This window comes from Engystomops pustulosus, chromosome 6 (genome assembly GCF_040894005.1).
Source record: "Engystomops pustulosus chromosome 6, aEngPut4.maternal, whole genome shotgun sequence".
Lineage (NCBI taxonomy): Eukaryota > Metazoa > Chordata > Amphibia > Anura > Leptodactylidae > Engystomops > Engystomops pustulosus.
Window position 1 is genome coordinate 180,038,846 of NC_092416.1, and position 27,166 is coordinate 180,066,011.

General features: G+C 42.1%; 1 protein-coding gene across 2 annotated transcripts in view; it reads right to left on the reverse strand.

Annotated features, from left to right (window-relative positions):
- The window catches only part of STX8 (syntaxin 8), a 134,409-nt gene that overhangs the window by 22,274 nt on the left and 84,969 nt on the right, over nucleotides 1-27,166 (reverse strand). For both annotated transcript variants that reach the window (XM_072113726.1, XM_072113727.1), the window contains one exon: nucleotides 19,899-20,000. In XM_072113726.1, the coding sequence (XP_071969827.1) occupies nucleotides 19,899-20,000 (102 nt within the window). The remainder of the gene's footprint in view (nucleotides 1-19,898; nucleotides 20,001-27,166) is intronic.

Sequence of the window (27,166 nt, forward strand, 5' to 3'; positions counted from 1 at the left end):
AGGAAATTGCCTTCATTTTTCCGTCTAGTACAAATCAAACCCATCACTGTCACTCCCTGCAGCGATTAACAAATTCCAAACAAATATTACAGCAAAAATTATTTTCAATGGGATTTTAAGATGGGGGTCACTACTGCAGCAAATTCCGTGAGATGTAAGGACTCCCTGGCGGCGAGCATGGGCTTGTGGGGGCATCTTACATGATGGGTAATTATATCTACATGCATATTTTATACATTACATACAGGCACAGGGGAGGGGGGGTCAATGTGCACGTACAAGAACATGAAGATATACACAGGACCTTGACCGCTCTATGACTACACCCCCCACACACAGCGAGCTGCCATGTCCTGTCTCCTGACACCTTTCTATCATAGTAGTTATATTCCTGTACATAGGGGGCAGTATTATAGTAGTTATATTCTTGTACATAGGGGGCAGTATTATAGTAGTTATATTCTTGTACATAGGGGGCAGTATTATAGTAGTTATATTCTTGTACATAGGGGCAGTATTATAGTAGTTATATTCCTGTACATAGGGGGCAGTATTATAGTAGTTATATTCCTGTACATAGGGGGCAGTATTATAGTAGTTATATTCCTGTACATAGGGGGCAGTATTATAGTAGTTATATTCTTGTACATAGGGGCAGTATTATAGTAGTTATATTCTTGTACATAGGGGGCAGTATTATAGTAGTTATATTCTTGTACATAGGGGGCAGTATTATAGTAGTTATATTCCTGTACATAGGGGGCAGTATTATAGTAGTTATATTCTTGTACATAGGGGCAGTATTATAGTAGTTATATTCCTGTACATAGGGGGCAGTATTACAGTAGTTATATTCCTGTACATAGGAGGCAGTATTATAGTAGTTATATTCCTGTACATAGGGGGCAGTATTATAGTAGTTATATTCCTGTACATAGGGGCAGTATTATAGTAGTTATATTCCTGTACATAGGGGGCAGTATTATAGTAGTTATATTCTTGTACATAGGGGGCAGTATTATAGTAGTTATATTCCTGTACATAGGGGGCAGTATTATAGTAGTTATATTCTTGTACATAGGGGGCAGTATTATAGTAGTTATATTCCTGTACATAGGGGGCAGTATTATAGTGGTTATATTCTTGTACATAGGGTACAGTATTATAGTAGTTATATTCCTGTACATAGGGGGCAGTATTATAGTAGTTATATTCTTGTACATAGGGGGCAGTATTATAGTAGTTATATTCCTGTACATAGGGGGCAGTATTATAGTAGTTATATTCTTGTACATAGGGGACAGTATTATAGTGGTTATATTCTTGTACATAGGGGACAGTATTATAGTAGTTATATTCCTGTACATAGGGGACAGTATTATAGTAGTTATATTCCTGTACATAGGGGACAGTATTATAGTAGTTATATTCCTGTACATAGGGGACAGTATTATAGTAGTTATATTCTTGTACATAGGGGGCAGTATTATAGTAGTTATATTCTTGTACATGGGGAGCAGTATTATAGTAGTTATATTCCTGTACATAGGGGGCAGTATTATAGTAGTTATAATCTTGTACATAGGTGGCAGTATTATAGTAGTTATATTCTTGTACATAGGGGCAGTATTATAGTAGTTATATTCTTGTACATAGGGGGCAGTATTATAGTAGTTATATTCCTGTTCATAGGGGACAGTATTATAGTAGTTATATTCCTGTACATAGGGGGGCAGTATTATAGTAGTTATATTCTTGTACATAGGGGACAGAATTATAGTAGTTATATTCCTGTACATAGGGGCAGTATTATAGTAGTTATATTCCTGTACATAGGGGCAGTATTATAGTAGTTATATTCCTGTACATAGGGGCAGTATTATAGTAGTTATATTCCTGTACATAGGGGGCAGTATTATAGTAGTTATATTCCTGTACATAGGGGGCAGTATTATAGTAGTTATATTCTTGTACTTAGGGGCAGTATTATAGTAGTTATATTCCTGTACATAGGGGCAGTATTATAGTAGTTATATTCTTGTACATAGGGGGCAGTATTATAGTAGTTATATTCCTGTACATAGGGGGCAGTATTATAGCAGTTATATTCTTGTACATAGGGGGCAGTATTATAGTAGTTATATTCTTGTACATAGGGGGCAGTATTATAGTAGTTATATTCTTGTACATAGGGGGCAGTATTATAGTAGTTATATTCTTGTACATAGGGGCAGTATTATAGTAGTTATATTCTTGTACATAGGGGACAGTATTATAGTAGTTATAGTCTTGTACATAGGGGACAGTATTATAGTAGTTATATTCCTGTACATAGGGGGCAGTATTATAGTAGTTATATTCCTGTACATAGGGGGCAGTATTATAGTAGTTATATTCTTGTACATAGGGGGCAGTATTATAGTAGTTATATTCCTGTACATAGGGGGCAGTATTATAGTAGTTATATTCTTGTACATAGGGGGCAGTATTATAGTAGTTATATTCCTGTACATAGGGAGCAGTATTATAGTAGTTATATTCTTGTACATAGGGGGCAGTATTATAGTAGTTATAGTCTTGTACATAGGGGGCAGTATTATAGTAGTTATATTCCTGTACATAGGGGGCAGTATTATAGTAGTTATATTCCTGTACATAGGGGGCAGTATTATAGTAGTTATATTCTTGTACATAGGGGGCAGTATTATAGTAGTTACATTCCTGTCCATAGGGGGCAGTATTATAGTAGTTATATTCCTGTACATAGGGGGCAGTATTATAGTAGTTATAGTCTTGTACATAGGGGGCAGTATTATAGTAGGTATATTCTTGTACATAGGGGGCAGTATTATAGTAGTTATATTCCGGTACATAGGGGGCAGTATTATAGTAGTTATATTCTTGTACATAGGGGGCAGTATTATAGTAGTTATATTCCTGTACATAGGGGGCAGTATTATAGTAGTTATATTCTTGTACATAGGGGGCAGTATTATAGTAGTTATAATCTTGTACATAGGGGGCAGTATTATAGTAGTTATAGTCTTGTACATAGGGAGCAGTATTATAGTAGTTATATTCTTGTACATAGGGGGCAGTATTATAGTAGTTATATTCTTGTACATAGAGGGTAGTATTATAGTAGTTATATTCTTGTACATAGGGGGCAGTATTATAGTAGTTATATTCCTGTACATAGGGGGCAGTATTATAGCAGTTATATTCTTGTACATAGGGGGCAGTATTATAGTAGTTATATTCTTGTACATAGAGGGTAGTATTATAGTAGTTATATTCTTGTACATAGAGGACAGTATTATAGTAGTTATATTCTTGTACATAGGGGGCAGTATTATAGTAGTTATATTCTTGTACATAGGGGGCAGTATTATAGTAGTTATATTCTTGTATATAGGGGGCAGTATTATAGTAGTTATATTCTTGTACATAGGGGGCAGTATTATAGTAGTTATATTCCTGTACATAGGGGTCAGTATTATAGTAGTTATATTCTTGTACATAGGGGGGCAGTATTATAGTAGTTATATTCTTGTACATAGGGGGGAGTATTATAGTAGTTATATTCTTGTACATAGGGGGCAGTATTATAGTAGTTATATTCCTGTACATAGGGGCAGTATTATAGTAGTTATATTCTTGTACATAGGGGGCAGTATTATAGTAGTTATATTCCTGTACATAGGGTGCAGTATTATAGTAGTTATAGTCTTGTACATAGGGAGCAGTATTATAGTAGTTATATTCCTGTGCATTATTAGTTACATTGCTTTTTATACCCTTCAACCTATATTTTCTCACATTCAGTAACTCATTCTGGCAGGATTTAAGAAAACATTTGCCATTTGCATTATGAGGGATTAGAATTATTTCGGCTCTCTCTGTCTGGAGGGAAGTGTGGACTCTTATGCAGAAGTCACTTGAGCCATCAATTACTTGTACATTCATAGTAAGGTTTTCCACTCTATGAATCACTAATAATTAACATCCATTATACTTCTAATTACAGCAGCAAAAGAAACACTTTAAAAAAAATCAGTTCTTTCCATCTTTTTCATATTGTATTAGGTACAGTAGATGGAATGCAAAAAATTGCTTTTATATTTTGCCTAAAATCATATCTGGCTGAGTTTACGGACCGGCCAGATGTGGAATCCTGTGATGGGAGCCGAGAGATGTCAGCAAGCAAATCAAATCTACTTCCGAGGTCCGTTGGTTGGAGACTCTTCCCCAGCTCCAATCTGGAAAGTGACACAAAAACTATAAAGGGGTTTCCTGGAGCCCAATACTACTTTCAATTAGGAGCAAGCTAATATTATGCTGAATCGGCTGGGATCATAGCTCACTATGATCCCCACATCTTTGAGATGTTGTGTTCTGGCTTCAGGATGGACCTGGACAATGGTGGACCATGGGATCACAATGGGGCTCATTTACTAAGGGTCTGAACGCCGCACTTTGGTTGGGTTTCCCGAATATTTCCTATTTGTGGCGAATTGCCCCGGGATTTTGGCGCAAGCGATCGGATTGTGACGCATTGGCGCTGGCTTTTGACAGAAATTGGGGGGCGTGGCTGTCAGACAACCCGACGGATTAGGAAAAACCACAAAATTTAAAAAAGAATTTGTGTCGCAAGATCAAGCACTTACATGCACCGGGAGGAAGAAGGTGAACTCCGGCGGACCTCGGTGCAGCTGCGACACCTGGTGGATATCAGGCGCACGGACGTTAGTGAATCCCGGCAGACCCAAATCAGCGTCGGACAATGCGTCGCGGGATCGCGACTGGACCGGGTAAGTAAATGTGCCCCAATGTGGTGATAATAAGATGTTCCATTCTACCGCCTGCGGATGACCAAGTCTTGGCATGATATATCATAGTATACTCTCCGCTTACCGTCTCCGACACATTGTATCTACATTCCGTCATGCAGCTAAGGGTTAAATCATTATATCCAGCACCGCTTCCTAATGCTGGTTAAAAAGAAACTCATGGTCCCAACAAGCTCCATAGATGGAATAATAGGGGCTGAGATCCTTTATGGACAAGCACCCCGCTATTAGTCACTGAGGACCCTCGAGGAGAAAAGAACCGAGCCTCAGTCTGACAAATGATGGTTCCAGGACCTTAGTATTGCCGTCAGAATGGAGTCTGAAGGACCCTCTCAATTTCTAGTCCAAGTTAGAGCAGAACAAAGAGGTTCCTTGTCTGCTTTTACCGTTCGCTGGTCTGCATCTCATACGCTCGCCCCTCGTGAGGCCGAACCCTTGAGCAAAATCCTAGTCATTAAAAGGTGCCTGACCACGGTGAGTGAAAGGACCTCCGCAGCGAATCACTTCCGATCTAATGTACTTTATCTGAAGGAAGGGATCTGCTGGAGAATTTCCAAGTACATGTATTCATACTGAGATACAATGAGGATCTAAAATTACAAAATTACCAAAACCATTGTTTATACAAGTACTCATCTGCGTGAGAAACCTTCTCTTCCGTCTTCATTCCCGGGTGGTAAGTGACAACCCATATAAATGCAGTCACTTACCTACAGGGCATACCTACAGCTATTCCTTCCACCCACCCCATACACATGTATGCTTGGTTCATTAGAGAGCCCTCTTGTTGTCTATTTAGAGAGGTTGTACATTTTGTATAGATACTTCCAGTGACCGAGCAGGATAGAATTCCTATCATGTCCGATATTGTGTTCCGATTTCCTAATTTTGCGGAGTAATCGGGAAGCCCAATATGAAAGAGATGAGAGTATTAGGTCAGATATCACGAGTTGGCTTGTACAATGTGACTGATCTCAAGTGTGTCACTAGAGGGATCTATTCTCCAGGACTTTGGCCTGTCCATAAGGTCACTGCTGTGCACACACTTCTCTTAGATGCCATTGTGTGCAGTGAAATTCACAAGTCTCTTTTGTGAAATAAGCGTCTAACTTGTACACAACTCCTGGCCATCAGGTTTGCTCATCAATTCTAGGATTTCTTTAAGACAGATAAAAGATGATTGTTATCTACAATCAATGATTTATATTAGGTAGAGTCCACTGATGACCTCATTCTACCAGCCAGTGGTGGCATCACTGATGACCTCAGTCTACCAGCCAGTGTTGGCATTACTGATGACCTCAGTCTACCAGCCAGTGGTGGCATCACTGATGACCTCATTCTACCAGCCAGTGGTGGCATCACTGATGACCTCAGTCTACCAGCCAGTGTTGGCATTACTGATGACCTCAGTCTACCAGCCAATGTTGGCATTACTGATGACCTCAGTCTACCAGCCAGTGGAAGCATCACGGATGACCTTAGTCTACTAGCCAGTGGTGGCATCACTGAAGACCTTCTACCAACCAATGGTGGCATCACTGATGACCTCAGTCTGCCAGCCAATGGTGGCATCACTAATGACCTTAGTCTGCCAGCCAGTGGTGGCATCACTGATGGCCTCAGTCTACCAGCCAGTGGTGGGATCACTGATGATCTCAGTCTACCAGCTAGTGGTGGCATCATTGATGACCTCAGTCTACCAGCTAGTGGTGGCATCATTGATGACCTCAGTCTACCAGCTAGTGGTGGCATCATTGATGACCTCAGTCTACCAGCCAACGGTGGCATCACTGATGACCTCAGTCTACCAGCCAACGGTGGAATCACTGATGACCTCTGTCTACCAGCCAGTGGTGGGATCACTGATGACCTCAGTCTACCAGCTAGTGGTGGGATCACTGATGACCTCAGTCTACCAGCCAACGGTGGCGTCACTGATGACCTCTGTCCACTAGCCAGTGGTGGCTTCACTGATGACTTTACTAAACCAGCCATTGAAAGCATCACTAAGGACCTCATTATACCAGTAATTGATGGCATCACTGATTACCTCACTCCACCAGCCAATGGTGGCATCACTGATGACCTCAGTCTACCAGCCAATGGAGGCATCATTATTGACCTCAGTCTACCAGCCAGTGGTGGCATCACTGATGGCTTCAGTCTACTAACCAGTGCTTGCATCACTGATGACTTTACTCTACCAGCCATTGGTAGCATCACTAAGGACCTCATTCTACCAGTAAGTGGTGATATAACCCTGAAGCTCCCAATAAGGTTGAGTCGCCGTTGCATAAAACAAGATATTTGGAATCTGATAATGAGTTTTGCATATAATTTTTATAATAATGCACTGGTCATTAACCAGGACAGGCATTTAGGTTGCACATCAGATAATTGATCATTTCAAGAAACAATCTTAATGGATTGCTTGACCTGAAAATAGATTGCAAGCTCTTGTGTCCCAGTCTACAAGACCTTAGGCTAGACACCCGAGCTCCCACGGTGCTGACCTCTTCCAGCACAGCAAGGGTCTACAAGAAACCTTTTGAGGCTTCTATACATGAACCCAATCGGGTATAAAGTCCTTGGAATGGATAGAGCTTGTTCCCGGTCGCCTGGGTGATTTATCTCTCTCACCCTCCCCACCCCCTACTCTACCCCTTGTGCCCAGCATTCATTATGCACCACGTCCCAGACACCCCCTCGTCCTCTCCTCTGCAAATAAAGTGGATGAAAAGAGAGAGAGGGGTGAGATGAACCAGGCTTGCAGGGGAAACAAATAGCTGATCTCTGGAATACATTAATTTCCTTTTGCTAGAAGCTCTCGGAGGGGATAACAATAGGGCAGTGACTCTAGGGTCTGGGATCTTCAAATAAAGACTCCCTGCTGTCATGGGTAGCAGGACGTGGAATGAAGGGCGATATCCCGTGGTCCTTCGTGTTGTTGTTCCTTTGGCGCAGGCTGGAGGCTATCTGTTTGGCCGTTACTAGGCGTCTTTGGCAGAAAAATGGAGGCATTTCCTACACTATTGAAAACTTGGTTTATTAGGCAAATAAAGCTGGTGTGAGACACTTTAGTTGGGGCTTCAGAGGGGGGGGAATAGGGAGAACTGGGTCCCGTTATTTATGTTTAGACCTTTTCCACCTTCATGAGAGCACCAGCGCCGTTGGAAAACATGAGAACCGAAGGCTCCGATCGTACACTCCACGATGGCCCCGAAACAAGAGTCTGACACGACATAAAACTTTACACTAACACATTAACACTTCTTATCCCCCGTATAACAACGCTGTTCTTCCTCAATACAGTCTACATCGTATTTCCATCTGTTAAGTACAATGTCTCTCCATGACACCTAGTGCTCTGCCTACCCTCTGTATAACTTCTCCGAGGGTGAGATCAGCAATCGGCTCCATTCCCATTGTAAAATCACAAGGTTGGAAAAGCTTTTAGGATCTCTTGCCTGCGGTATGACCTCAACAATTGTAGGCAACTTCCTTAAAGGACCTCTACCACCAGGTTCAGGGATCGTAAACTAAGCACACGGACATACTGGTGTGTGGCCCCTCTCGTAGGATCCGCTCTTCTTCTACCATGTGTTTTAGAAAAAAAAAGCTTTTAAAAATGATGCAAATAAGCCTGTGGGGCTCTGGGGCATAGTAGTTAATGGAGCCTGGAGCCCCTCAGGCTCATTTGCATAAGTTTTAAGGCCTTTTTTCTTAAAAACAAGGGCATGAGAAACTTAAAGAAGAGTGGGGGTGCACACTAGGTTTATAATCTTGATCCTGGTGGTAGATGTCCATTCTACATAAAAATGTAACAAAACATGAGAAATACATAACATTCCAAAACTAAAATTTCACATGTTCTCCATTCTGGTATTCCATATGTCAGCATCTCACCTGCTTCTACATGGAACACATTGGAATGGTTGCTTGGCAGCTTTCTATACTTGAGTCTATGTATCTACCTATAGGATGGAATGTACTACACAGGGTCTCCACCGGGGGTACAAAAACACAGTTAAAATCACAGTTACTAATAATAACAAGACAGCCTCCCTGACTGTATACTTATGATATGGAGAATGTAGGTGGCAAGAATTATCACAGTGCGATTCTAGCTGAGATAGTTCTGTCTTGGTCTTGTTGTTTCATAAAATGCTGTGCTGAGACATCATGGGATGACAGCAAGCTAGAACTGAAGAGTCTGTACAGAGGCTTCACAGAAAAAAGTATACGGTATATGTAATATGCATAGGCATTGGTCGCTATCCCTCCTATAATTTCTGGCAAAGTTATTTTTCAAAGTTGCAGAACTTTCTAAAAACTTTCTAAACACCTTTCCATACACTGAAGGTTGAAGACTGTACATTATTTTTTGCAAAAACACTTTACAATCTGGACAATGATTCAGTCTCGGGAGTTTGTGAGCCAGAGGTGCAGATGGTTCAGCCTAAAATCCAGGCATTCGGAAAAGCAATGAGGTCATGATGATAAAACCAACATCATTTACAAATTCAATTATCTTTCGAGGCGGGTGGATGAAGTTTTAGGCCTCGGCAGCAGGAAAGGTGACCTTCTTTTTGCAGAGAGATTCCTCGGCATGAGTGAAAACATTGTGCAAGATGGCAATATACAGTGAATGTAGATTTATTACTCCCAGTCCGGTAAAAAAAGAGGATGCTGTAATTAGTTACGGATGCCAGAGATGAACCTTTGTACTGACGGAGAGGTCTGTTCAGCATTTGTTGCAAGCCCCGATGTTCTGTACCTTAAATTTAAGCAATCTTCATTTACCAGAACACAATTACTTCAACGAGGACCCGTCACTTTAGCAAATGATATTGAAACCTTGCATACAAATCACAGAAAGCAGCTCCTGGTATAAATGCAGAAGCTCCTGAGGTTCAGCGGCGGCCAGTTTTCCTTTAAGAATGGAAGCTGGGAAAGTTTTTGTTCTGGAGACTTGCCGAAAAGTTTGTGAAGATTCTAAAAGATTTCATGTCTGTCTCTGTGAACTTTGTAAATCTATAGACTGTTAAACACTGATAAAAAAGGAGTTAAAAGAAAAGCACAGACCTGAGGTCTGTATTAAATAAATGGAATATTCAAAGTTTTACATCATTAGCCATATGAACAACAGTTGTGGGGGCGGTCTCTCCATGGAATCACTCTCCTTCCCCCCTCTAGCAACAGCAGAGACTTCCTTTGGTTAGAAACACACTCCTATCTCTAGCTGCAGTGGAGACTTCCTCTGGATATAATCACACTCCTTCCCCCTCTAGCAGCAGTGGTGACTTCCTGTGGATATAATCACTCTCCTTCCCCCTCTAGCAGCAGTGGAGACTTCCTCTGGATATAATAACACTCCTTCCCCCTCTAGCAGCAGTGGTGACTTCCTGTGGATATAATCACACTCCTTCCCCCTCTAGCAGCAGTGGTGACTTCCTCTGGATATAATCACACTCCTTCCCCCTCTAGCAGCAGTGGAGACTTCCTCTGGATATAATCACACTCCTTCCCCCTCTAGCAGCAGTGGTGACTTCCTCTGGATATAATCACACTCCTTCCCCCTCTAGCAGTAGTGGAGACTTCCTCTGGATATAATCACACTCCTTCCCCCTCTAGCAGCAGTAGTGACTTCCTCTAGGTATAATCATATCCCTTCTTCCTCTAGCAGCAGTGGAGACTTCCGCTGAATAGAATCAATCTCCATCCCCCACTAGCAGCAGTTGAGACTTCCTCTGGGTATAATCATATTCCTCCCTCCTCTAGCAGCAGTGGAGACTTCATCTGGACTAAATGAGTCTCCATCTCCCTGGGCTGATGTGGGATGCTGGCTAGGCATTGAATCAGTCTGCTCCTTTCCTGACAAGCAGGATAAATAGCTATTTCTACTGGCTGCCCTGTAGTGAACAGCAGATAGTTAAGGAGAGACAAGTCTGTGTGAAGAGTGGATGAACATGAACATGTAGTAGATGCTCGTCACCGGTATAAGACCACACCCTTGGTGCCCCAATCTGCATATAAACAAAAAAATATTTCTCTGCATGCAAGCCAGAAGCCTTGAGAACACATGCATGCTCAGCTGAACCAAGTGTGCAGGTGTATGAGGCCGCCTTATGCATAGCTCTTGGCAGAACACTCATATTACATCTAGAATAAACTGTAAAATTAAGTCCGAAATTGGAGCTACACTCCAACTCGGCAGCGTAACCGGAGCCTTAAATACACACGTTCTTACACTGTACTGTGCCTGCGACTTAGCACCAACTCCAAGCAGGAAATATCCACATTCAAGTGTTTTCAAACCGCTACATCATCAGGGACATAACATCTCTCGTCTTGTGCTTTCAGTGGATTGGTCAAGATATCCTAAAATTAGGTGCTAATGCCTGCAAGCTTCTGGCTACCCGCAGAACCTGGATTATATGATGTGTTCTGCTCAAGCCTCGTACCCCAGTGTCCGGGCGCTAACCGAGCCAGAAAACGCTTCATATCATGAAGTCACTTTTTAGGCAACATATTGTACGAATATTTAAACCAAAAGCAAAATACATGGCACTGACAATAAGTCACCATCACCGGACACACAGATTATACCAGACCCACTGCAAAATACTTCCACTTACTACACTACATAAGTGGTAGAGAGGAGAAGTATATATTCTTGTACATAGGGGGCAGTCTTATAGTAGTTATATTCTTGTACATAGGGGGCAGTATTATAGTAGTTATATTCTTGTACATAGGGGGCAGTATTATAGTAGGTATATTCTTGTACATAGGGGCAGTATTATAGTAGTTATATTCTTGTACATAGGGGGCAGTATTATAGTAGTTATATTCTTGTACATAGGGGGCAGTATTATAGTAGTTATAATCTTGTACATAGGGGGCAGTATTATAGTAGTTATATTCTTGTACATAGGGGGCAGTATTATAGTAGTTATATTCTTGTACATAGGGGCAGTATTATAGTAGTTATATTCTTGTACATAGGGGGCAGTATTATAGTAGTTATATTCTTGTACATAGGGGGCAGTATTATAGTAGTTATATTCTTGTACATAGGGGGCAGTATTATAGTAGTTATATTCTTGTACATAGGGGGCAGTATTATAGTAGTTATATTCCTGTACATAGGGGGCAGTATTATAGTAGTTATATTCCTGTACATAGGGGGCAGTATTATAGTAGTTATATTCTTGTACATAGGGGGCAGTATTATAGTAGTTATATTCCTGTACATAGGGGGCAGTATTATAGTAGTTATATTCCTGTACATAGGGGGCAGTATTATAGTAGTTATATTCTTGTACATAGGGGGCAGTAGTATAGTAGTTATATTTCTGTACATAGGAGGCAGTATTATAGTAGTTATATACCTGTACATAGGGGGCAGTATTATAGTAGTTATATTCCTGTACATAGGGGGCAGTATTATAGTAGTTATATTCTTGTACATAGGGGGCAGTATTATAGTAGTTATATTCTTGTACATAGGGGGCAGTATTATAGTAGTTATATTCTTGTACATAGGGGGCAGTATTATAGTAGTTATATTCTTGTACATAGGGGGCAGTATTATAGTAGTTATATTCTTGTACATAGGGGGCAGTATTATAGTAGTTATATTCTTGTACATAGGGGGCAGTATTATAGTAGTTATATTCTTGTACATAAGGAGCAGTATTATAGTAGTTATATTCCTGTACATAGGGGGCAGTATTATAGTAATTATATTCTTGTACATAGGGGGCAGTATTATAGTAGTTATATTCTTGTACATAGGGGGCAGTATTATAGTAGTTATATTCTTGTACATAGGGGCCGGTATTATAGTACTTATATTCCTGTACATAGGAGGCAGTATTATATTAGTTATATTCTTGTACATAGGGGGCAGTATTATAGTAGTTATATTCCTGTACATAGGGGGCAGTATTATAGTAGTTATATTCTTGTACATAGGGGGCAGTATTATAGTAGTTATATTCTTGTACATAGGGGGGCAGTATTATAGTAGTTATATTCTTGTACAAAGGGAGGCAGTATTATAGTAGTTATATTCTTGTACATAGAGGGCAGTATTATAGTAGTTATATTCTTGTACAAAGGGAGGCAGTATTATAGTAGTTATATTCTTGTACATAGAGGGCAGTATTATAGTAGTTATATTCTTGTACATAGGGGGCAGTATTATAGTAGTTATATTCCTGTACATAGGGGGCAGTATTATAGTAGTTATATTCTTGTACATAGGGAGCAGTATTATAGTAGTTATATTCCTGTACATAGGGGGCAGTATTATAGTAGTTATATTCTTGTACATAGGGGGCAGTATTATAGTAGTTATATTCTTGTACATAGGGGGCAGTATTATAGTAGTTATATTCCTGTACATAGGGGGCAGTATTATAGTAGTTATATTCTTGTACATAGGGGGCAGTATTATAGTAGTTATATTCTTGTACATAGGGGGCAGTATTATAGTAGTTATATTCATGTACATAGGAGCCATATATTTTATATATATATATATTCCTACACTATTAATATATTAATAGTAAAAATAGTAAAAAATAAGGTTTTGCAATATCTCATTTTTAGGAATAAACATCGAGAAACAGAGACATCCTTGGTCCAGGACCATAACCTTGACAAGATGCAACAAACATTAATTGTCCTTCCACTTATTTGCCAAGTCCCCCACCCCCTTTCCGCTGAGCTCCTACATTGTGAATACTATATCTTGCATATTTTACTTTCCAGAAAATAAAGAGTAACTTCGAGTGACCTTCTCAAAACATTCATGAGAAAGCAGATAAGTCAACGGCCAAAGAAAGACTTCTTCGTTGATTACCTAATGTTGGAGGGTAACAAAGACACAAGTGTTCGGCTAAGTCGTCCATGAAAACCGCTTAGGCGTCTTAACTGTGGAATTAAAGGGAAAAAAAAAAAAATCTAGGGGTTTGAAGTTCCCGTGATCAAACTAGTCTTAAGGAGAACTTCCTGACCTCTTTGGTTATGCTTCCCTGGTTGGCTTGTCTCCCGTTAGCCATCTATTTTTGGGCTGGTTCCCAGTGGTTCCCTCAGAAACATATTGTTTAGCCTTTTGAATCCTAATATCCTAATGTCTTCAAGCCAGGGGCCACCCAAGGAGGGCAATAACAATGCCATTGTGGGATGCTTGGTTTGTCTTGGCATTTGAAAGCCACCACCCTCGTTCCCTGACCTTGATCTCCAACTGGGATAAGTGACCTTGATCTCTCTCCAATCAAAGGAAACTTAACAAATTGGTGCCTTAATCCACTTAGCCCTCTGTCACCCTGTCCACTCTAGGGTTGTAAGGAGCTGGACTCCTCTCTCTTGAAAATTGAGGGTCTTCCGCGCTAATCCTTCAGTGACCAGCAGGAACACGTATTACTTGGCTTTAAGATTCCTCAACGCTTGCCCCGGGTGTGTTCGGCTTACAAAGGAACTCACCCATGTGAAGCAAAGTGTGTAAAATCAGGGTGAGAACAGTTAACGGAAAGAGAAAAAAGTAAGCTGGGTCTGTGTGAGAAACCAAGGAAATCCCTCCCGACTAAATATACCTGTCTGTGGGATTCACTGGGAAGTGATGTAACAGAGATGTCTACAGTCACATCCCAGGGAGATGGAGGGGGGGACCGTCCGAACACGTTTGGGTGGTCCGAGTGCATCTTATCTCCCCGTGAAATTCCATTTCCACATGCTTGTAGCGATAAATAGCAAGTCTATCTAATGGGCCTCGGTGGTCCTGCCCCTGAGAATTCCTTGGAGAGGGCTCGATGTTCACAGATCTACATTCATGACTTGATGTCCTGGGAATGTGCAAGTCATGTCTGGAGGTAAACAAGTATTTTATTTGGGAAATTACTGCCAACAGACGATTGGAAGGTGCTCCATTAGTGAGAATATTCTGCCAAAGTGATTGAGAAGTTGCAGTACGGACTTCACAAAGAGCTGAAATCTCCCAGAATTCCCTGCTGATGTATTCAATACCTGAACCGATATGACATTTCTGCGTTTCTGCATTAGGTGCTCTGCCCGACATGGAAAACTTATGCCTCAGTTGTCATCCTTCACCGCAGAAGTGGCTGGACGGGGAGCGTCACTTTAGACACCTACATCTTGGGTTCTTCAGAAGTTATATATAAATACTATAACTATATATATATATATATATATATATACTGCCCATACCGCTGGTTCTGTTGATCACCACAATCCTGGTTTGAGTTTTGAAAGATACATTTCTATACTATAATCTGATATCAGAATCCTGCTTCAAACTGCTATAGAATCCAAGATCTAGGTGTCTACAGGCCTCAGGCCTCGGAGCCGGGCTTGGTAGCACTTGACTTTGGAGTGGGATTTCATATAAAAGAGGAAATTCCATGCTAAAAGGATAAAGAATACCCTACCTGAGGTGACTAATATTTTAGTGGGGTAAAAGTAGATCAGGGGCGTAACTACAGCGGTATCAGCCATAGTAGCCGCTGATATGGGGCCCGCAGTGTCAGGGGGGCCCCCGTCATTCGACCTGACACAATAAAGAATGGAGGATGTGCACCATTATATCTATATTGTACTACACATTGTCCAGCATAATATGTATATAACATATACTGTGATGTATATATGCAGTATCTGTGAAGTATATAGCGTGTCTGTATACACTGTATGTGAGTATGTTGCATATGGCACTGTATGTGTGTGCCCATGAGTGTATTTATATGTGACTGTAACTCGCATGTGTGAGTATACTAATATGTATATTTTTTAAGTGGGAAGGGGGGGCCCATGCAGTAGCCTGCTAGGGGGCCCTGTCTCTCCTAGTTACACCACTGAAGTAGATGACAAGTTTCAAGGGGTTTTTCCCATTTTGTCTTTTTCTGTTGTTGACCTATTTAAAGGTTAGATGTTGGTCCCGTCGTCTCCTGTCCCCGAAGTTGGACTGAATCCATTCTACGTTCAATCAATGGGAGCGACAAATGTATACGAGCTTAGAATCCTGGATAGCTTTTGTGCTCCACCAGACCTGAATGGAGAATGGACACATGTTTTTGGCAAACTCTATTTGCCTGACTACTAGAAGGGGTTCAGAGAACCCGGATCTCGATGTAGGTGCAAGTTCCCGTGGTGGAACCCATGTCTATCATGTATTTAAAACACCTCTGACATCTTGACCCCTCATGGTCCCAGCACATGGCTTTGTTCACAATGCAGTGATAAGGTCGTGGTATTGGTTGCTCAGCTGGAAACATGCAGGACGATGATGATCCACTGATCTCCATATAATGACCTCTTGTATTTCAGTATTTAAGAAGCCCTTTAAGGGAAATTAGAACTGATCTACTCTGTACCGAACCGATATCCATAACCCCAACGATCTGACGGCTTCCAACTCTTTCGGTAAAAGACAAAGAAGATCGATAACAAAAAGCAACTATGAAAAACTTTGTAGCGTCTTTGATAGATTCTCCAACCTATATCTCGCCTGGGAAAAGGGGACCTGTAGAAAATCTGCAAGTAATCAGCTTTTTTTTCCTTGGAATGGGACCTGCTTGTGATTTTCCGAAGCCTTTCATATAGACGCCGGGCCCTTATGAAATTGTTATAATGAAATACGGTGTAGTCAGGCATCACACAGACTCTCATTACCGATTCCTATGGATTTCCCGCTTTCATGTTCATATATCATAACTCTTTTCTTTCCCCTACGTATTGCAGGCTATAATAATAACTGTCAGAAATAAACTGTATTCACGGAACATCTAGTGATGAAAAGTTATAGAGTGTTCCTTACAGAGATGTTCAAAAATTATTTATTATTTTCATTTATTTTAATATATAATTATGCAAAATATATTCATAGAATCTTTTGTTGAACTTTGTATTGTTTTTTTTAAGTCATTATTTATATTAGGAAAATTCTGCCCACCCTAGAGCTAATGAGTTATATAATAATCTGTGGCTTCCTGTTCTGTGGAGATCACTTCAGGGGTCACATCATACCAGCGCAGACAGGATTACAATGACAGCTAGCACCTATAGGTTGACACCACAGGATCCAGCATTTGCAGTAGGTGATGGACACAGCTACCTTCATCCCTTCCCTGCACAATGGGGGTCATTTACTAAGGGCCCGATTCGCGGTTTCCCGACATGTTACCCGAATATTTCCGATTTGCACCGATTTTTCCTGAATTGCCCCGGGGATTTTGGCGCACGCGATTGGATTGTGCCGCATCGGCGCTGGCATGCACGCGACGGAAATTGAACGAAAACCCGACGTATTTGGAAAAACCGCCGCATTTAAAAAAAAAAGTGTTGCTGGACACCTGCTTACCTTCACCCAGCAATAGATCGTGAACTCCGGTGGACCTCGGCGGACTTCAGCGCAGCAGCGACACCTGGTGGACGTCGAAGGAACTGCCTTAGTGAATCGCCGAAGACCCGAATCCACCGCAGAGAACGTGCCGCTGGATCGCGAATGGACCGGGTAAGTAAATCTGCCCCAATGTCTACTGGACAGAGCATGCCCACAACACTCTAAAAGAAGTCTTTAGATGATGGGAATACCTCATTAATATGAGGGGTTAAACTTAGACCCCAAAAAATTTAGATTAACACACTTTGTCTCATCACTGTGAATGCTGCTGTTCTCCACCAACATTGCAAAAAGCATGCACTTTTCAAAGATGTTCTGCAGCAGATGTACTTCCCCCCACCCCTCAACACCAATCACTAAGGAATGTTCTATTCTGTATATAAATCAAAAAGAACCAATATTGTACCATTGTGTTAGGAGAAAACTTTTTTTTTTCAAGAATTGAAAGCAGAATAGTGGGGGAGGAGGTGTAAACTATGGAGTGAGGTAAAGGAGGAGGGGGGGGGGGGGGTCCGGCTGATTCCTGGCAGGTTTTCAAACACCTGGCAACCTGATTCTAGAAAAAACAAAGCATACATTCACACACACCCCTGTATCATAGCCCTGCACCACATACATGTAGGGTCTTATTGTATGTTGTGATTTCATGCGACTTTGTATCATTTCATGCGACTTTGTGATTTCAGGCTTCTGATATGTTCATCGTGTGACCTCCATCAGGCAAATGCTTGGCGTCAGACACGTGGCAACTACACCAGCGGCTTGTATAGGGGGTGGCAATATAGTGTATGGTTAATCTGCTCCAACTGGACAAGCTGTGACTGTATAACCCTTCAGGCGGATTTCTATATTGATAGAGGATAACTTTATTTCCATGCACACAGGAAAATGTAAGGATTTTTTTAAGAGTAGCATACTCTAAGTATTCCTTATATATCATTATCATCCTTATATAATGTTTGATCTCTGGCCAGACCTGTAAGCATTGCGAGAGACTCCTGGGTGTCTAAAGAGGTTTCTATAAGGACATCGATTCATCAGGACTGGACCTATGTATGATACTTCACAGGTTCATTTTGGTTGCTCAGCCTGAAGTAGAACCTAAAAGTTGTAGTTAAATGGAAAATGTCAGCCAAACTAACCCACACTAACTAACTATATCTTTGAAAAAAGTTTTTATACAGTAGTACAACTATCCCTATATTGTTCCTCCCCATGCCTGAAAAATTCCACAGTTGGCTCATCATGTATGTATACTCGCGTTCTTCTAGATCAGTCATCCCTCCTGCTTCATGACAAGAGGATGCTTGCTCTTCAGCCCAGTGAGTTCTGTTATATCATCCACGTCCTGACTGTGTGACTGCTGAAGAGAGATGTCTGCTTTCTCTTCAGATCAGTAAGCAGCTCTGTTATATCATCCATGCGCTGGCTGTGTGACTGCTGAAGAGAGATGTCTGCTTTCTCTTCAGATCAGTAAGCAGCTCTGTTATATCATCCATGCGCTGGCTGTGTGACTGCTGAAGAGAGATGTCTGCTTTCTCTTCAGACCAGTAAGCAGCTCTGTTATATCATCCATGCGCTGGCTGTGTGACTGCTGAAGAGAGATGTCTGCTTTCTCTTCAGATCAGTAAGCAGCTCTGTTATATCATCCATGCGCTGGCTGTGTGACTGCTGAAGAGAGATGTCTGCTTTCTCTTCAGATCAGTAAGCAGCTCTGTTATATCATCCATGCGCTGGCTGTGTGACTGCTGAAGAGAGAAGTCTGCTTTCTCTTTAGTCCAGTGAGCTCGGTTATATCATCCACGTGCCAGCTGTGTGACTGCTGAAGAGAGTTTCTGAGGGAGGAGTGAATGAATGGGCTTAAGGGAGACAATTGCTGTCTGTGGCTGGCTGAAGAGAAATCAGCTCTCCCCTCCCTCAGGAATATTCTACAGTGGAGGAGAATGAGGAGGAGCGTCTAAACAGGACAAGAATATACCGAATCAGGCTCAGAGAAAAGATGATGGTGGGGTCATTTGCATGGATGGTGAATCAACTTCAGGCATGGGGAATAACAATAACGGGATAGTCATACTGCTGTATAATAGCAGATTTCAAACATATGCTTAGTTAGCTCACCTGACAGTTTCCCTTTAAAGGGGACCTACCACCAAGATTCTACCTATAAAGGTAGAACGGGTGGTAGGTGGATGAATGGGTAGTGGATGCATGCGCAGAAGCGCCGGCCTCGGAGCTATGGCTGCGCAACTGTAGGCCTGCGTTCTGCGAATGCGCAGAAGGCCGGGTACACGGACGAGGATGAAATGATAGGTGGAGGAACAAGGCTACTGGGGCGTGGAGTAGCCGCGACGTGTAGCCTCATGTCCGGCTACTCCGCGCCCCAGTAGCCGCTTAAAAAAATTTACATACAGACTTATTAAAGTTTACCAAAGGATAGCCGGGACATGAGGATTAGCCCAAAAAAAGGCTATCCTCACGTCCCATTCATCCTCCTACCACCCGATCTACCTTTATAGGTAGAATCGTGGTGGTAGGTGCCCTTTAAGTAAAATCTGAGTATAGATACAGAAGTGTCATCACTTTACAATAACAGTCGCTTGGACATTGGGATGACTTACCGCACGACCCGGACTTCTTGTCCACCAGCTTCACGTGTCTTGTCTGATTGCGGACCTTCGAGTCTGTGTTTTCGACAAGGTTTGTCAAGTCATCGATAATTTCTAGAAAAAAAAAAAAAGAGAAGAGCATGTAAATAAAGTTGTCTGTTGACAATTGCTGTAGTAATAGGATTTTTACAACCCCGCCCACTGTTTCATGGTTCGGGCATAGCAGGTAGAAAGGAGAAGGAGTAACAAATACAAGGTAGGTTGTTCCTTCTGTATGGGTCCCCTGTCTTCTATATACATTGCAGGGGGGTTTGTAGACTAATAATATTAGTAAATGAGGCTGTGGATTGGCCCTCAACATCAGATTGATGCAGCTCCAACAACCAGCGACCCCACTGATCAGCTGTTGGCACAGAGAATGATATAGGAAGACAGTGCCAGTCACTGAGCAGTGGTTGCACTAAGTCGCTGCAGCTTAGCATCCATGCAAATGAATGGACACTGATCTGCAGAAAGCTAGTTTGACCACTACACTGAGCATGGCGCTGTCTGCTTCATATGTCATTTATCTGTTTATAAGCTGCTTACGTGATCTGCAGAGTGCTGGTTGTCAGACCCCAACAAGTCTGATACAAGACCAATTCTACAAATAGTTTATCAATATCTTTGGTGAAAAACTTAAGGCGCCTCTTCACCCATAATCCCTTTACGTTTTCTCCAATTTATTCCAACACACTATATGCAAAATGTTTTTGTAATAGGGACTGCATTGAATGTACAACTTGTTGGGGTTATATAAATAACATAAAATAAATTCTAGTAAAAATCTCCTAATATATAAGGGAATTTGTGTGATTGACATCGGTTATAATGCCGGGCCTGGGAGTTTGCTGACCCCTCGCTGATCCACCATGTTAATTTGATCATACCAATCAGCCTATGCCCAAGTGTTCAGAAGGAAAAAAAAAAAATGTCAACCCCCAACAAAACTTAAAATTCTCATCAGTATGAAGAGCGGGCTCCAAATAATAAACCCCACAGAAATTTCGGAGGCCAAATAAGGAGAGGTTAACGTTGGGCTCTGAAATGTATTGCTTTCAATAATAAGAGGATTAGTCCAATGCAATCCAAATAAATCACACCAGAAATTCTGTATATTCTGAAGAGAAGCGAGACTTGGGAAAGCGGAGGGGGGCGGCCGTGTAGTGTTCTTAACCTTTGTGATGCCAGACGGACCCACAATGCATTGCATAACAATAGCGCGTCCAAGTGGATTAAGCTGCTACGTCCCATCACACGCATCTAGACGCTTCGTCATGTAGCACTTGGAGTTGGCTAACCAAAAAATTCCTTAGGTGACAGGCAATATGGCTCCCAATACTGCTCCTATATCCCCAATTCGGTGGCCATATTAGTGTCGGCACCTCTTTCCCAGGAGCAGATAAGAGGAATTGTTTCCCTATCCCGGTATTGAAGCCTGGGGCAGATGACGCGATCCGGCCGTCTCGGTTACTGCGTCGGACGGCTCTGAGTGTTTTTGTATTTATGTCTTCGGATGTGCAAAAGGGCCTCCAGGCTGAAAACTTCTCATCACCTGAGTATGCCATCCCAGCGGCCTGGAGCTTCACCATTAACCCCTTCAGTAAACCCAAACGCTGGATCGGACTTGTAGAAATTACATATTATGCTCAGTAAATAAACTGTGGACGGTATTATTCCAGATTCTGTAAAAAATGAAGGACCTCGATTGCCCGAATCCACTAACTTCTCAATCATCTCATGTGTGGTGGCCTCTTCCCTGATGGCAGACATGGGGGGGGGGGGAGATAAAGGCTTCCCAATTTTTTCTGGTAAGACTTTGGTGGTGGCTTCTTCCTTCTGTTCTTCATGCACTTCTTCGTGGAGACGGAGGAGTTGGGAAAGACTATACATTTCTAAACCTATGCACAACGGCTTGAAAATGGATGCTCGAATCGGAACATTCCCGAAGAAGTGGTCACAAATATAACGTTCCAAATCTAATCAGAAATTACAGGACAAGAAGAACTCCCAACTGAGATAGGGCTTACGTTTTTCACCCTAGATTTACTTTCTATCATGCCAGCCGGTAAACCACCGCGTCAGACAGTCAATGGTGGTACTGTCTCTTTAACTAATCTACCTTTGTGGAAGTAGCAATCTAAAAGACACATTTTCGTTTTACAGAATTGTGGCCGCGGGGTAAGGTTCAGGTCGACAATCTGAGCTCTAAACGCTCTTGAAGAAAGTTACAAGGTTTGCATAATCTGACTGTTATCATTTCTAAAAACTCTAGTGCTTGTCCCCGATGGGGGTTATGGAAGCTTTCCTTCTTGACTGTCGGGCCCTGCAGTGATATTTGCTGTCACACTTGAAGATTATGATATGGAAGGGGAAAACAAAGATTTGCTAACAAAATACCGATCACAGAAGTGCAGGGGATAACTATACATGTTAAGAGTTTGTCAAAAACAAGAGACTATATCATTTCTGTTTCAGAGAAGGTCCATTTACCAAACCATATGCCCATCTAAAAATATCCTAAATCCAGACTTGAGAACCCTTCTGTATATGTGCATCGTAGATTGAGATTAATATTTTCCTTGAGAAAGGCTCCGGCTACTGGGGGTCGAAACGACGCTGTTTTTACGATTATGATGCCTCGCCCCCTGGCCGATCTATGAGGGGCACCTCTGCGCTGGTGGGGCACCAGGTCCAGCTTGGGGTGGAAGAGGCCCATAGACCTTCTACATAGTGTAGAGGTGGTGTTAAGCGGAAAGAGGTGCAACATCTGGCTGTATGCCCTGGCACACAAGTCCTATTTCAGGACTTCTACGCTAGAAAACTGGTGCACAAACCCTGATAAATGTTTTTTTTTTTATATATTTTTTTTATATTGTTATAGATATTTTCACTCTATATGACTCTTTACAACGCCGAAACTGAAATCTGTTTCGTTACGGCATGAAGCCAGTTCCAGTGTTTTATTCAATCCCTGGGACGAACACCTGTCGGCTGAACGAGTATCACAGTCATGTATTGGAGAGGTGGATTCGGCAAGTGTTAATGTACTTGGCACTGTATAGACTGGGTCCAGAGCCATTTTTCAGACTGGTAAACATGGACTTCTCCAACATTGGCCGTGCTCCATGGAAAAGTTGTTTATTTTAAATAGGAGGAGTGAAGGCAACAAATGAAAGAAAGACAGAAGCATGGTCACAAGCATAGCCAAGGTCACAGCCCAGAGTAGAACTGGTAAGACGAAGACAATCCAAAGGATAAGGCAAGAGCAAGGTCAGAAGTAAAAGCCTGCTCTGATAACTGATACACAGTCCATTCCTTTGTGGCCTGTGTCTCACCGACGTCTGCTCACACATCTATGACAGCAGGATAGACTACACAAGCTCTGAGTTTTGTGGCTCGGACTAGGACTGTGGACCTGTTGATATGTGTATATGAGCCCATAGAAATTCATTTGTCTGGTGCTATCCACAGAAGCAGCGGATAGTACACGGACCAAAATGCCTTTCAGGTGCATGAGGGCTTAGAATGTTATGAATCTGCAACACTAACAGCATCCTTGAGTAGTAAATTTGTGATCCATGTCCATGGGACCATGGGAGAAGACAAGAGCTGGAGTAGAAAAAGTAGACACAACTAATTGCCCACCAAATGGAGGCCTCTGTTAGTTGAGATGCAGGCTATAACCCGGTGATGTGAGCAACAAAAACATCTAAAAATCAGCAAAATTAAGTATAGGGAAGTTATTCGTGAAGCTCCATATTGGTACCTTTCAACAAGGTCGAGAGCAAGGAGTTTGAATCTTCTTCCAGTGTTTGCTTGATTGTCTTCACGGAGAACAGGATTGATGCTAACGAGAACAGTCTCTGTCCAGTAAGTTGGGAGATGACCATGTCGTATGAACAACAGGAAATTCATAGTATCATAGTTTATGAGGTTGAAAAACGACACATGTCCATCAAGTTCAACCAAGAATCAACCAAATTAGTGATAGGTACCTACTAAAAAAATTAGCAATGTCCAATATGGACCTAGTTATGACCACCACCACAATGGGGCAGATTTACTTACCCGGTCCATTCGCGATCCAGCGGCACGTTCTCTGCGGTGGATTCGGGTCCGGTCGGGATTTATTAAGGCAGTTCCTCCGACGTCCACCAGGTGGCGCTGCTGCGCTGAAAAGCATCGGAACGCGCTCAAGTTCACCGGCCTATTCCTAGTCAAGGTAAGTGCAAGCTTTGCGACACATTTTTTGTTTTAAATGCGGCGGTTTTTCCGAATCCGTCGGGTTTCCGTTCGGCCAGGCCCCCGATTTCCGTCACGTGCATGCCAGTGCCGATGCGCCACAATCTGATCGCGTGCGCCAAAATCCCGGGGCAATTCAGGGGAAATTGTCGCAAATCGGAAATATTCGGGTAACCCGTCGGGGAAATGCGAATCGGGCCCTTAGTAAATGACCCCCAATCTCTCCAATCTAAGAGCAGATGAATGAAGAAACCAGATCCGCTTCAGTGTAGCAGCTAATGCCGGATGATTGGCAAATCCCAGGGATTGGAGGGATCTGTATTTCCTGATGGACGGGAACATGTGAATGTGACGTGAATGACTGGCAGGTCTCGGGTAAATTGTATTGCGTTTCTCACCGCCGTGCCAGCTATTCCCATTCCAATACATGGATGTTTTATGAATGTTGTTCTCAGTGCTCGGATTACACAATCCCCCCACTATTCTGATCCCCGCCACAATCCGCTGGAACGTGTTACATGTGTCTGTCACGGCAGCTGTGCTTTTCTTAGAAAAATAAAATAAAAATAAAAAAAAAAACGATTTGACGGATTCAGTGTAAAACCTCCAGGCAGGTTGTTTTTCACACAGATATTTTAGATAAGATTTATGTCTTTATAAGCCTGGATCCCTCTATTACCAGACTCACTTCATGGTCCAATCTAACAGAATAATCCCGAACATGTAACTCTATAGTTTAGGAAAAAACGTGTCAAATAATAAAAAATAATCCCTACAACCATCTCATGATAAATTAATCTGCTGTCATCATCAGTATATGGGCCTAAGGTTGTCCTGGTCTCTCTGCCTTGGTCTACTTGTTGGAAGGGTAACTTGACAATAAGTGTCCCTCTACTAGAGACCAGCTGTAATTTGTAGATGAAGGAAGCAACAAGTGTTTCAATTCCCTACAGCACCACCGCAGGTGAAAAGAGGTATTACACAATATTTATAAATGCTAATGGGTTAAATGTATGATCTATGACAGGTCCTTCAGAGTAAGAGACACCCTTTGAGATGGGAATCCATACCAAAAGACCATACCCCTGGTCTAATTCAAAATTAGGGGGAAAGAAAATGGGGAACATGAACATAAAACCTTACTAATGCCCCTGTATCACTTGGTTTTAGACCATATATGAATCCAATAACATGGCTAGGCCTCGGCTGTTCAGGTTCATGCACCATCTTTATTGGCAACAGTGGTAGTGGCCTCAAGTGCAGAACCGTGGCTCAGTGATCAGCAGTACAGCCTTGCTGCGCTGAGGTCCTGGGTTCAAGTCCCATCCAGGTCAACATCTGCAAAGAGCTTGTATGTTCTCTCTGTGTTTGCGTGGGTTTCCTCCGGGTCTTCCGGTTTCCTCCCACACTCCAAAACATACTGTTATGGATGGTTAGATTGTGAGTGCCATTGGGGACAGGGTCTGTTTGGCAAGCAAAATGTGCTATATAAAGGAATTATTATTATTATAATTAACTGAGCAAGGATTTATATTTTTCAGACTACCATTGACGCCGACAGGCAATGTACCAAGGATAGAGCTCATCAGAATTCAGGTGGGACTACGACAAAGTACCAAAGCTATTGACCCACTACTTTTTATACAGTGATGCTCTTACCAAGAGAGAAAAATGGTGATAATTAGAGATGAGAGAGTATACTCGTCCGAGCTTGATGTTCGAGTGTTAGGGTGCTCGAAACGTCTCGTTGCTCGGACGAGTATTTCGCCCGCTCGAGAAAATGCTCGAGTCAAGGCAAATTGTATAAGTTAGCAGATGTATGGAAACATCTGCAACGTGTTCTTCAGTGTTCTACATCTGCTAACTTATGAGAAGACATTCTTTCTCAATAAAATGACACATTTTATTGCCGAGCCTTGAGTCTCCCATTGACTTCTATGGGGTTCGTTATTCGAAACGAGCACTCGAGCGTCGGGAAGAGTTCGTCTCGAATAACGAGTACCCGAGCATTTTAGTGCACGCTCATCTCTAGTGATAATCATAGAAGATTGAGCTTCAAAGAGCAGCGAGTAATGCCCATGATGCTTTGCAGTTAAGTCGCAGGACATCTCCAGGCCTGGGTGGTGATAAGCGAAGTCGGTTTCGACCCATTATACCAGAATAAAGTGACCGAAAAACTTAAAAACTATGACAAATGACTCCTGACAGTCCAGTGATTTCTATAAGAAAATAAAAGCGGTAATGAGCGACATGCTCGTATAATACGGTGGGAGAAGGCTCTGCAGCGCATGGCTTCCAATACTAATACGCCGTATGCTAAGTGTATTGTATGGACCGAGGCCAAGACCACCATATTAACACTCCCAGGGCACGGCACAGCACCACTCCACATACTGCCTCATTATCCCGGTGCCAACATATGCAATAAATTAGACACACAATGTTATATAGATATTATTTTAACTGTTTTGCTTTCAGGACTGGGAATTAATTATTATTCATGAGCAAGTTCAGGATACGTCAAGTGAAAATATTTGGTTGTACGACTCCAGCTCCAGTAATTATTCAACCTCGTGAAAAGTTTTCAGTGCTCGTCCCGGGTTGCTTTGTGTCGCGTGCCAAAAAATGGCTGGGGCTGGGAGACTGTGAAGTATATATGCAGCGCTGATAACTCTATCATTTGTTAGAATGTTTTTACTAGACATTTTATAGCTCCGGGCTGTAAGAGGAGAATATAATAAAAATATAACCTACCCCGGTGTACACCGGGCGGAGGCGGACAACCTCTAATGGACCACCACTGTCCATAGCAGTGAAGTATGATGCTGGCACTGGGAGCTAAACACCTTATGTGCGGATATTTTAGCCATTTTATAGACTGAGGGCGCGTGGGGGGGGGGGGGAGGTTATGGTTATGTCTTTACGATGTTTTTAAAGAATTTTTGCAAACAGAAATTTCTTGATATTGGCTTATTCTACCATCCGTAACATTTCTG